Below are 11,781 nucleotides of genomic sequence, written 5' to 3'. Positions count from 1 at the left end.
CGGATCGACTGTGAGAACGCGGAGCCGAGGAGGGGTTTGCGCACTTATGGGCTTCCTGGATCCCTGGGGTTGATCAGGCTGGGTTCCAGGGGCAGACGTTCAAGATGCTGGGAGAAGTTCATGGAAGATTCCAAGTTTAGGGAACGTCTCTGAAGAGCTCCCTGGACCGTTCTCATGAGGACTTTTGGAGCTGACCTGACACCTAGTGGCTACACATGGGAATGACGCCATCTTTGGGAGTTGAATTGGGTGGAGGCCACTTGGGATACTACGGGAAGGTTTGGGTTTGGCCATCTGTCTCTCACTTACTTAGGGTGGAGTGTCAGGGTCAAGGGGTGACCTAGAGGGCTGAAACTGGTGATAGGGGTAGACTTTAGCTCTCTAGACTTTCCGTCATTCTTAGAAACCAGTCTGAAAGAAAATCAAATTTGTAGTGAGCGTAGCTCCCTCTTTAATTTTATATACAGAAAGAAACGGGAAGCTTTTATTGATGTATAGTCATTCTAACTTTCAATTTTTGTTACATGTTTGGATGTCCCTTTCAGCCATACACAATCCCTAGGCCCTATTCGTTATGGGTGCTCCATAATAAGTTTGTAGGTTATGAAACATTTCAAAGATCCGTGACTTCAAAAACCCCAGCTTTCTTTGAGGAGACAGTTCCGACAGCCACAGAACACCCCGATATGTCCGCTCCTTTCCTTCTTCTCCACCATCCTCACTGTGACCCTGAGTTCTTATCTCACCACCCAGCTCCTGGAAACTCAACTCCAGCTCAGGATTGTACTGTCTGTGGTACTGACTGCTCATCATCTGCTTGTCTGATTATCACGTGCCGAAGACAGGCGCTGTCTGCCCTGATTGCTCTACGGTGGTCCCTGGCGACGTGATCTTTGACACGCTTCAGCATGCCACAGCCTGTCCAACTGTGGTGGTTTGAAAGAAAACGACCCCCGAAGGGAGTGGCACTGTTAGGAGGTGTGACCTTGTTGGAAGAAGTGTGTCCCCGTGGAGGCGGGCTTTGAGGTCTTAGACATATGCTCAAGGTACCGGTAGCCCAGTGTCTCAGACCACTTGCTGTGGCCTGCAAGATGTAGCACTCTCTGCTACCTCTCCAGCACGTCTGCCTGCACGCCTCCATGTCCCACCATGATGATAATGGACTGAACTTCTGAAACTGTAAGCCTCCACCCCAATGAAATGTTTTCCTTCATAAGAGTTGCCGTGGTCATGGCATCTCTTCCCAGCAATAGACACCCTAGCGAAGATACCAACCCACCCGAGCCTGTTGTGTGCTCATGGCTCTTCCTTTTCTTCTTTTTGTTAAATTCTCGCATCTTGCCTTTCTCTTCTCTTCCCTCCCCCTCTCTTCCTCTCCACTTGTTTGTGTTGATGTAGGTGGGTGTAGGTATGTGTGTGCCACAATACTCTTAACGTCCGAGCCGTCTCTCTGGCCTCTTGTTTTTTGAGACTGGCCTTGGACTCACCAAGTAGTAATTTTTGTAGTGTGTGTGTGTGTGTGTGTGTGTGTGTGTGTGTGTGTGTGTAAGACAGAGAGAGAGGGGGGGGGAGCAGGAGCGCTTCTGCGCCATAGCGTTCACACGCAGGTCAAAGGGCAACCTTCAGGAGTTTTCTTTCCATCGTGGATTCCAGGATTGGATTCAGGTAAGCGTGGGCGGCAAGTCCCCTTGTCACCTGAGCCATCTCGCTGGCCCTCTCAAGGAATTTTTTTAATGCGACACAGAGGGATGAGCTCTGGAACAGACTGAGAAAGTTTCCTGTTCACTGTTCCATTACTCAGGCGAGACCCCTGAGGCTCCAAGGTCAAGGGACCAGGCTGTGGTGTGCTGAGGTTGGACTAGACAGATGTGGAGTCTCTGGGTCTCTTAGCCCAGGGTCCTTCCCTGTGGCCCCACAAAGTTCCTTCCGAAGGACCCTTGCTTCTTCAGTGTCTCTTTCTCCTCACACTGCCTCCAGTCTTGCCCCTGACTGAGCTTACACTGACCATGGCCACTGCTTCTGTGACCTAACCTCTGTGACTCCCTTCCTTCTGTCTAGCAATCCTGCCTTCCCAGTTAGTCGCTGTGGCTCTAAACGAGACCACTTAGACCGCGTCCCTGTGACGTCACTAAACCCTGAGTGTTCCCCCACCCCAAGGAAGGGAACAGACTCAGCAGCACAGAGATGCCCAGAACCAAGCCAGACTTTATTTGCTCACACTTAGCTCTGCTCACGGCATCTGTCCGTCTGACCTTTGGTTGAATTTCCTCACAGCCACCACAACATGCCAGGACTTCTCTCGCTGGAGTTTCTGTCCAGACCGGACTGGCTGTTGTGACTTCCAGGCCTTTAAGAAACTGGTTTGAGGGCAGAGAGCAGTCCTCTTTTCCTCCGGTGCAGCTCGGGCCCCGTAGCCATCATGAATGACACAGTAACGATCCCAACCAGGAGGTCCATGACTAACCGTCTGCTTCAGAGGAAACAGATGGTGATCGACGTCCTTCACCCGGGGAAGGCAGCAGTACCAAAGACTGAAATTCGGGAGAAGCTAGCCAAAATGTACAAAACCACACCAGATGTCATCTCTGTGTTCGCATTCAGGACCCACTTTGTTTGCGGCAAAACAGCTGGCTTGGGCATGATCTATGATTCTCTAGATTATGCTAAGAAGAAGGAGCCCAGACACAGACTGGCAAAACACAGCCTCTATGAGAAGAAGATCTCCCGGGAACAGCGGAAGGAGCGCGAGAACAGAATGAAGAAGGTCAGGGGCACGGCAAAGGCCAGCGCTGGTGCTGGGCAAAAGCCAAAGGAGTAGATCTGCGGTGATTTGATCTGCGGTGATTTGATCTGCGGTGATTTGATCTGCGGTTGATGGGCAGACAGTTTCAGAGAGAACAAATAAACTGAAAGCTTAGGTGTCTGGAAAAAAAAAAAAAAGAAAGAAACTGGTTTGAAAGGTAAGGGAATAAGGGAATGCTGGGCTGGGGAAGTGTTAAGGTACCTGCCCTGCAAATGTGAGGACCTGAGTTCAGATCCCGGATACATAAAAGCCCATGTGATGGTGTCCAGTGCTTAGAGCTGGGGTAGGAAGCTCACTGGCCAGTCCATCTAGCCAATCGTGAGCTCCACCTTCAGTGAGAGACACTGTTTCTTTCTTTCTTTCTTTCTTTCTTTTTTCTTTCTTTTCTCTTTCTTTTTTCTTTCTTCTCTCTCTCTCTCTCTCTCTCTCTCTCTCTTCTCTCTCTCTTTCTTTCTCTTTTTCTTTTTTGTTTTGTTTTTCGAGACAGGGTTTCTCTGTCTAGCTTTGCTCCTTTCCTGGGACTCACTTGGTAGCCCAGGCTGGCCTCGAACTCACAGAGTTCAGCCTGGCTCTGCACCCCCCCCCCCCAGTGCTGGGATTAAAGGCGTGCGCCACCACCGCCCGGCTGAGAGGCACTGTTTCAGACATTAGGGCAGAGAGCAGTAGATGAAGATGCCAACCCTCTGGCTGCCACACGTACGTGCACACACATGTGCACGCACACACACTTGCATGCATACATGTGTGCGCGCACACGCACAAACCAGATGGCCAGGGAGATGGCTCAGCAGTTAGTGGCCCTTGCCAGAAGCCTGACCACCTGAATTTGGTCCTCAGAATCCATGTCACGGAAATGGTGGACTTACTTCCACAAGTTGTCCTCCACCTCTATAACGGAAACGTGGCACGTGTCTACCCGTCTTGCCAGACCTAGCTGACGTCCCACCCAAGTGATGCCTCCCGTGGTCCCCTGTGTACCGACACCCCCCCAGTCACCCCTGTCCTCACCTTGGAGGCCTGGATGTTGTCATGGGGGCTGGAGTTCCTCGGGCACGGGTCCCAGGCTCTTCCTCAAGTCTTGCTACGTCAGTGAGCTGAGGAGGAGAAGGAAGGTGGACCGTGGGGCCTGGCCGTGGGCTCTGGGACGAGGCCTCTGGGATACTGTAAATAGTCTCCTCTATCTCACAGAACACAGAAGGCAGATGGCAGGGGCCTGGGGCTGACGCCCATCCCGCTAGGGGTCCTTTGGCAAGCAGGGGGGACGGGCTGAGGGCCATGCTCACCTGAAGTCCACCATACCGTTCTTCTCGTTCAGCTTCTTCACGAGCTCCCTGACCTGGTACCGGTTGATGGGGACCTTGTTTTGCTGAGAAGGTGGGTGGAATGTGTTATGGGGTCCTCTGCTCCTTCACACACAGTGACCCCCCCCCCCATAATGTCTCACTCTTGGGACCACTGGTGGCCGTTGAGGGCTCAGAGGTACAGATGACTGTACCTACCACAGGGAGGTACCAGAGGCAGCCGCTTCCCATGGCATTGCCTTGCCTCCACAGGACCCCCTACTTCCGGGGAGGGACAAGGACTCAGGATCCAGGAGCAATTCGTGGCCTGCTGAGGTGGACAGGAGCTGGACTCGTCACCATGTGAAGGCCATTCTTGCTCTCAGATACCTAGCCCTGGCCAGCCCTCTTGCCCTATGGGTCTGGGTGTTAAGGCATTCATCCCTGCCCGGGCCCCAGACCCTTCCCCACAAGGCCTTCCCAGGATGTTGTCACAATTGATCCCTTCGTGCATACATCTCAGGGGACCTCCATTCCATTCACTGTGTTGGTAAGAGGGACCGTGGGGGCCCAGAAGTTGGTGACGTTGAAGGCCGAGTGTGGGAGCCGCGGGGAAATGGCCATTTCCCCCATCTTTACTTTTCATCTTCCTAGGAGCCAAACGCTACGGGGCGGGGGTGGGGGTTGGGGGTAGGGGTGGGGCTCTGAGATGAACGTATGCGTCCGGAGTGAGGCGTGGTATCGAGCCACGTGACAGATGTGGGCAGGGGGTTGAGGGAGGTGTTGAGTTCCCCTCCGAGTCAAGATGAATGAGGGCAGTGCCCTCAGCCGACCTTACAGGGCAGTGTGAAATGCAAGCCTGTCCACTCCCCCACCCCACATTACCCAGAGGCCCCGGGAGTCAGCACACCTGTATCATGGCTTTCCGGAACTCCCCCACAGGCATTGTCATTGACTGCGACGGATTCAAGTTCTTGAAGAACTCCACAATTGAGATCTTCTGCTGGTCTGTGTAGTTCTGAGAGGAGCAGGAGGTGCCAGGAGCAAACGCTTGGCTTTATTATGGCTATCACACCTCCCTCCTCGTCCCTCCAAAGGGTGGCCCAAACTCCTGGACCCAGACGTCCCAGGGGAATGGGAGACGGCAGCTCCAGCTTGAGGCCATCTGTCCTTTCACCACGGCTTTAGAGCGAGCACCAAGTGCAGGCGAGGAGCCGATGGCGCCTGTATTTGTCTAATTCCCCGGCAGCCTCACCCCAACCCAACAGAGGCTCCACTCATCCCGTCCACTCCCCGACTTCACAGACGGACACCAAAGCTGCTGAGCAGCCCCTGGTCTCACGGGTGCCCCGTGGCGACCAGATCGAAGTTTATTATTAAGCTTTGAAATGAGCTCCATCAACACCCTGCGCTTTTGGGGCTCTGCGGCTGGTGGGTGGGGCTTCTCTCAGCTGGGAGGTCACACAACTGCCGCGTGATTGGTTGGATGGGCTCGAGGCACACCTAGGGTTCTCACAGCCCCCCACCCCCACAAATGTACCCATGGAGAAGTGCTTTGCCAGGAAGCCTTAAAAGCAGCATTTCTGGGCCGGGCGGTGGTGTTGCACGCCTTTAATCCCAGCACTTGGGAGGCAGAGCCAGGCGGATCTCTGTGAGTTCGAGGCCAGCCTGGGCTACCAAGTGAGTCCCAGGAAAGGCGCAAAGCTACACAGAGAAACCCTTTCTCGAAAAACCAAAAAAAAAAAAAAAAAAAAAAAAAAAAAAAAAAAAAGCAGCATTTCTGTTTGTATCCTCTCAAGTCACACCCCATGGTCAGAAAGACAGCTGGTTAGTCCTGGCGGATTTACACCGTTTCCAGGGCTCAACAGTTCCCTTGGCCCCCTGCGCCAGACGGAATTAAACCCCAACGCAAGGTCTGAAATCTGAAGATACCAATTACGTCTGGGTCAGCCTCCTTTCTGGCCAGCTTTGCCTTTCAGGCTTCTTTCTGAGTCTGAGTCCCAGGATTCCGCAGCTGGACTGACGTGGTTCCGCTGCCTCCAGTGCCCCCGAAGGCTGCCTGCACTCCGTGCGTAAACCCTTCCTGCTCTGCCGGCAGAAGCCCTCTTGCTGGAACCGCCTTCCAGGCTCTGTGCTCACTCTGGTCCTTCCTATATTCTTCTGGGATCCTCCCCAGCCCCACCTCTGCCAGGAAGCCCTCCTTTTCTCTTGGCTCATCCTGGGGTGTCTTTACTTGGAATTCGGGCGAAGTTTGGTGGCCATGCTCACTTTCGTCCTGTTTCTCCTGTGACATTTTCTTTTCTTTTGGTCACTCCTGAATCTGTCCCATCTTCCCAGCCACCTGGTTGCCTCTTTCCAACCGTAGTGTACACAGATGTCTTATTTCATCTCTACCTGAAGATTTCTTCCCCGCTACACTCTCTTTTTCTTTGCGGTGCTGAGGATTGAACCTGGGACCTCACACATGTTAAACAAATGAATTGCCACTGAGCTGCATCCTCAGCTAGTCCTCTTTTGATTTAGTATTTTGATACAGGGTCTCTTTAAGTTGCCCAGGCTGGCCACTCTGTAGCCTAGGCAGGCACCCTGAGTACTGGGATGGCAGGTCTGCACCACCACTTGAGGTTTACACTCAAATTTAAATTTATTATTTATTTTGCTGTTCCTGAGATCCAGCGGCATCTGGCTCAGGGTCTTTCTCCATTTCTTTTTTATTTTGCTTTTTTTTTTTTTTCAAGATAGGATTTCTCTGAGTAGCCCTGACTATCCTGGAACTCACTCTTTAGACCAGGCTGGCCTCCAACTCAGAGATCCATTTGCCTTTGCTTCCCGAGTGCTGGGATTAAAGGCGTGTGCCACCACTGTCCAGCTTGCCACTCTCCATTTCTATTCTTTTTTTTTTTTTTTTAAATATTTATTATGTATACAGTGTTCCAGAAGGGGGCGCCACATCTCATTACAGATGGTTGTGAGCCACCATATGGTTGCTCAGGACCTCTGGAGGAACAGCCAGTGCTCTTGACCTCTGAGCCATCTCTCCAGCCCACATTTCTATATTCTTTAAAAACAAGAAGTGGGACCCTCGCTCTGCATCCGGCTTCCCTTCTAAAAACCCATCTCCCCCTGGTTTCATTGGAGTCTTCTTCCTGAAGAAAGCTGATACCTTTTGCCTTCTAGAACTTTGCACATAATAATTTTCATGGAAGACCTTTTTAGATTTAGTTTTGGAAACAGAGGAACGGAACCGACCAATCAGAGGCCAGAAACAGCCTGAGGTGGGGGGGGGACACACCCCAGAAACTGCATTAGCATAGTACCCCCAGATGGCGGCCCCCAGAGGTGCAGCCACGCCTGAGAGACACCAGACCAGGGATGCAAAGTTCCTTTCAGCGTCAATATTCGCTTGGTTTTTAAAATTTCACCCTTGTACCTACTTGTGATTTTCTGGAGACACACTAAGAGAGGGCTTGCCGGGTGTGTGCCCAGAAATAAAGGACTCTGCTAAGCGTGGGATGACTCGGCATCCAGTCTTAGAAGCTGCAAGCCCAGGGTGCTTATTATGTCCAGGCCTTACTCTGAGCACCTTATACCTATTAAGTAGTTCAGTCTTCACAGCCACCCTTCTCGTCTCTTCCCATTTTACAGGTGAAAAGACTGAGGCACTGAAGGCCTCCGTGGCTTGCCTTTGGAGGCACATTAGTAAAAGGCAGGTCTCAGGTAGCAGACTCTATCCTGTGCCTTCACCCGCCCCCCCCCCCAACATCTCAGTTTTTCTCTCCTTTGGGGTAAGAAGCAGTGTCCAGTGACCCAGTATCCAAGGGCAATAGTTCAGGTCTCCACTGCAAGGAACCTTATTAGGAAGGATCACATTGACACCCAGGCAGAGCCAGTGCTGGGTGGGTGATTTGGGACCATGTGGCAGCTTCCTCCAGGGTTTTCTAAATCTTTAAGGGGGAGGAGCTCACCTGGATCAGTTTCATGGGATTGGTCCACAGAGAGGTGGTTCTCTTGCTGGAGAGACCCTGTAATCCCTTGTACACCACATCCAGCTGGGGGTGAAGGGCACAGACCCCATCCAGGACTCTTACAAACTGCTCTGTTACCAGAATGTTCTGCAGCAAGGAGAGAGGGGCCACGGTGGAGGTGATGTCACTGTGCCGTGTGCCGGCCGACTCGAGTACCCGTCCCTCCCACCCAAGCCAAGTTCAGGAGCATTGGTCCCTCTGGTACGTTCTGCTTCTGAACTGGCGTGGTTTCTGGTGTTTTCTAGCGTGGGACTGACTTGTGTCATGGGTTACTTTTTGAGGCAGGGTCTCATTCTATAATCTAATACAGCCTTGGATGTCACCCAGGCTGGCCTTGGACTCATGGTGATTCTCCTGTTTTCATCTCTCAATGCTGAGATTACAGGCATGTGTCACTATGGCCAGTTTTATGGGGTGGTAGGCATGCAATCCAAGACTTGGTGCATGCTAGACAAGTAGAACTTAGCTACATCCTCAGGGCTGTTCTGGTGTTATGGAGCTTGTGACTTGATTTGTAAGTTTCCCAGGTGTGTGTGTGTGTGTGTGTGTGTGTGTGTGTGTGTGTGTGTGTGTGTGGTGGTCTTACTTTGTAGCCTGGACCGGCCTTGAACTCACTAAGAAGCATGGGTCGGTTTTGAACTCACAGTGACCCTTCTGCCTTAGCCCCCTGAACACTGGGATTATAAGCATGTGTCAGTCTGCTCAGATCTCCTAGGAGATTTTGTTTAGATGTTTTCATTGTGTTTGGGTGGCTTGTTTGCAACATGCTACGGAGTCAGCTCTTTTCTGAGGCGATAACTTTAAGTGGCCCCATTTGATGGGCAGAGGGTGGTCCATACACAGATACCCTGACCTGTCCACATCTATGTGAATGTTGTCCTTCAGAGCAGGTACCCAGGATCCCCAGTGCCAACCATCCTGCTACGGCTCACAGCGAACTGGAAACTCCTCTTTTGGAAGAAGTCAGAGCTGGCACCCAGGACATGGAGAGTGCATGTGGTTTGGAAGAGCGATCTAGCCTGTTCTCCATTAGCTAGACGACCCTCATCTTTCTTCGGGTGTGGTTCTGAGTCCCCTTTTGCCTTTTCAAAGGATTGAACTCATGCTTAAGGGCTGAAGGTTTTGCAGATACTCTGGTCTTAGGAGTATCTACAAAGCAGGAATTCCAGTACGGTTAGAGTCATGGCATCATCATTGACAAGAGGGTAGGACACTTGGTCCCCAGGGCAGTGTGAGTAGTGATGGAACCTTTCAGAGGCCTAGTGGGAGGAGCTTGGGTCGCTGGGGACACTGCCCTCACAGGAACAGGTGTCATGCTCAGGGGACCTGTTAGTTCAAGAAGGAAAGGAGACTGAGTCCTTGGCTTCCTGTCTCTCCATGCAGTATCCTTTCCTTTCCCTGTGCAAGACCTCTGTGATGCCTTCTTGTGTAAGGTAAGGTGATCAGAAGGGCCTTCACCAGAGCTGGTGCCATGCTACCAGGTCATTCGGCCTCTGGAGTGGTGAACTAAATAGCAATCCTTTCTTTAGAACACCGTGGCTTCAATCACTGCGTCACAGTATCAGAAGAAGACAAACTGGCTAACTCTGTCTATTGGCTCTGGCAGACAGGTTTAATGGCCGTTATGCATGGCTCACGGACCCCTAAGCAGCGCATTTCTAAGGTTTCCTCAAGTGTACCAAGCCTGGGGCCACGCCCCCTGCCTGCAGGAGTCAGGTGGGCAAATGGTTATGAAATGTGAATGTGGCTGAGACTCTGGGGCAGTGTGGGTTGGGGCTGAGGGGCATTGTATCCAGGGACAGTCAAGGCTAGAGTGTGGAGAGATGGGGCCCCTGAGGAGAAAGACTCAGGAGCAGGAGGGGCAGGGAGGGGTGGGTGACGGAGCAAAGAGAAAGAAGAGCGAGCGCGTCAGTGGCTTCAAGTGGAGAAGCATTCAGCTGCAGATATTCAAAACATCATGACTCAGATAACTGCAAGCATGAGGGGAAATCTTACGGCACATCACTGTGAAGCATTAGGGGAAGGAAGATACTCTCACATCGCTGCCTTCACGGAACTAGAGAAGGAGGCGGGGCCCTGGCTTTCTCCTAGGTGTTTCTCATTTGCTGTGGGTCCTGGGCAAATGACCCAATGGCTGTGCTTCAGGTTTCTTGTAGGTGACGTGGGAAATGAGGGAAAGGATGTGCTACAGACCGAGTCTGCACCCCCACGTTCAGGATGGTTAGTTGTTTTATGTTTTGTTTTGTTTTTTTTGAGACAGGGTTTCTCTTTGTAGCCCTGGCTGTCCTGAAACTCACTCTGCAGTCCAGGCTGGCCTCAAACTCAGCGATCCGCCTGCCTCTGCCTCCCGAGTGCTGGGATTAAAGGCGTGCCACACCACTGCCTGGCATCATGATGGTTAGTTTTAAATGTCGATTAGCCACAACCTGAGAGTCGTTGGGGAAGAAGATCCGCAGGAGGGATTGGCTGCATCAGGTTGGCTTGTGGGCATCTCGGTGCTGGATTGTCTTGATTGCCTTGACTGATGTGGGAAGACCCACAGACCATTCCCTGGATGGGGGACCTGGGCTGTATAAGGGTAGAGAGGGCTAGCCAAGCACTAGGCCTGCAAGCATGCATGTACTCAGTTCTCTCTGCTCTTGACTATGGATGTGATGTGACCGGCTTCGAGCTCTTGACTCTGTGACTTGTCTGTTGTGATGGACTGTAACCTGGAATAAGCTTCTCTTTCCTCGTTGGCTTTTCGTCAGAGTGTTATGCAACAGAAATAAAACTGTTCCATACCCTCCAAGGGCATTGAAGTCCCTTTTGCTTTTTTTTTTTTTTTTTTTTTTTGAGGGTGTCACTGTATAGCTCTGGCTGTCTTGGAACTCACTGTGTAGACCAGGCTGGCCTTGAACTCAAAGAGATCCACCTGCCTCTGCCTCCAAAAGTGCTAGGATTAAAGGCACAGGCCACCACACCAAGTGGGTTTCAGGTCTTATCCCATAGATGTGGCCCCATTTGGAAATAGGGGCTTTGTAAGAGATAAGCAAGTTAAATTGAGGTCATTAGGGTGGGCCCTGATCTAATATGATGAAATCCTTAGGAAAAAGAAAAAGAGATTTTGCTTAGAGATGGTCGTGGACTCAAGGAAAATGCCATGAGAGGCTGAAGGCAGAGATTGGGGTGATAAGTCTGCAAGCCAAGGGGTGTCAATGACTGCCAGCAAGAGCAGAGGCCGGGAGAGAAGTCAGGAGCAGATTCCTTCTCAAGTCTGGAGAAGGAACCCAGCCACTCCACACCTAGATCTTGCATTTCTGGTCTCCAGAGCTGAGAGGCAATGCGTTTCTCCTGTATTAGCTTCCTGGCTTGTGGTACTTTGGTGTAGCCACTCTGGAAATGAACACAATACTCTACGAACCTCTTAGAGTAGCGCCTGAGGATCCAGCACCCTGAAATCACATTGGGACAAAAAGTACCAGTGGTCGAAAGTATAGGATGTTGTTAGTACCAACTGCCATCCCTGCGATGATTGGCCATGTCCCAGGCAGCAGGCTAGTTGGTTCACGTTCCTCCTTCAGGAAAGGATCACCTCTAAGTAGAGCTCTGAGCACATTAGGCCACAAGTTGTGAAACAAAAATGCATTTGTGAGGTGGGTCCTAAAAATCCTGGGATTCTGACTGGGTATGT

The 11,781-nt window shown here is 51.6% G+C and overlaps 2 protein-coding genes across 3 annotated transcripts in view; one reads left to right on the top strand and one right to left on the bottom strand.

Annotated features, from left to right (window-relative positions):
* Positions 1-2,185: 2,185 nt before the first annotated feature.
* Lrrc74a (leucine rich repeat containing 74A) overlaps positions 2,186-11,781 on the bottom strand; it is a 30,832-nt gene continuing 21,236 nt past the window's right edge. The window contains exons 11-15 of one of the 2 annotated variants that reach the window (XM_037210740.1): positions 8,049-8,195; positions 4,994-5,101; positions 4,087-4,169; positions 3,812-3,897; positions 2,186-2,922 (exon numbers count right to left, since the gene is read on the bottom strand). In XM_037210740.1, coding sequence (XP_037066635.1) covers positions 3,885-3,897; positions 4,087-4,169; positions 4,994-5,101; positions 8,049-8,195 — 351 coding nt within the window. In that variant the 3' untranslated portion in view covers positions 2,186-2,922; positions 3,812-3,884. The remainder of the gene's footprint in view (positions 2,923-3,811; positions 3,898-4,086; positions 4,170-4,993; positions 5,102-8,048; positions 8,196-11,781) is intronic. The other variant, XM_037210741.1, reaches the window with a different exon arrangement.
* Positions 2,399-2,906, top strand: LOC114698960 (40S ribosomal protein S24-like). The gene has a single exon (XM_037210742.1). The coding sequence runs from the start codon at positions 2,420-2,422 to the stop codon at positions 2,816-2,818; it is 399 nt and encodes a 132-aa protein (XP_037066637.1). The 5' UTR covers positions 2,399-2,419; the 3' UTR covers positions 2,819-2,906.

The sequence above is a fragment of the Peromyscus leucopus genome, chromosome 14, assembly GCF_004664715.2.
Source record: "Peromyscus leucopus breed LL Stock chromosome 14, UCI_PerLeu_2.1, whole genome shotgun sequence".
Taxonomy (NCBI): Eukaryota; Metazoa; Chordata; class Mammalia; order Rodentia; family Cricetidae; genus Peromyscus; species Peromyscus leucopus.
The sequence above is the reverse complement of the archived record's forward strand: the minus strand, read 5'-3'. Positions and strand labels throughout refer to the sequence as shown.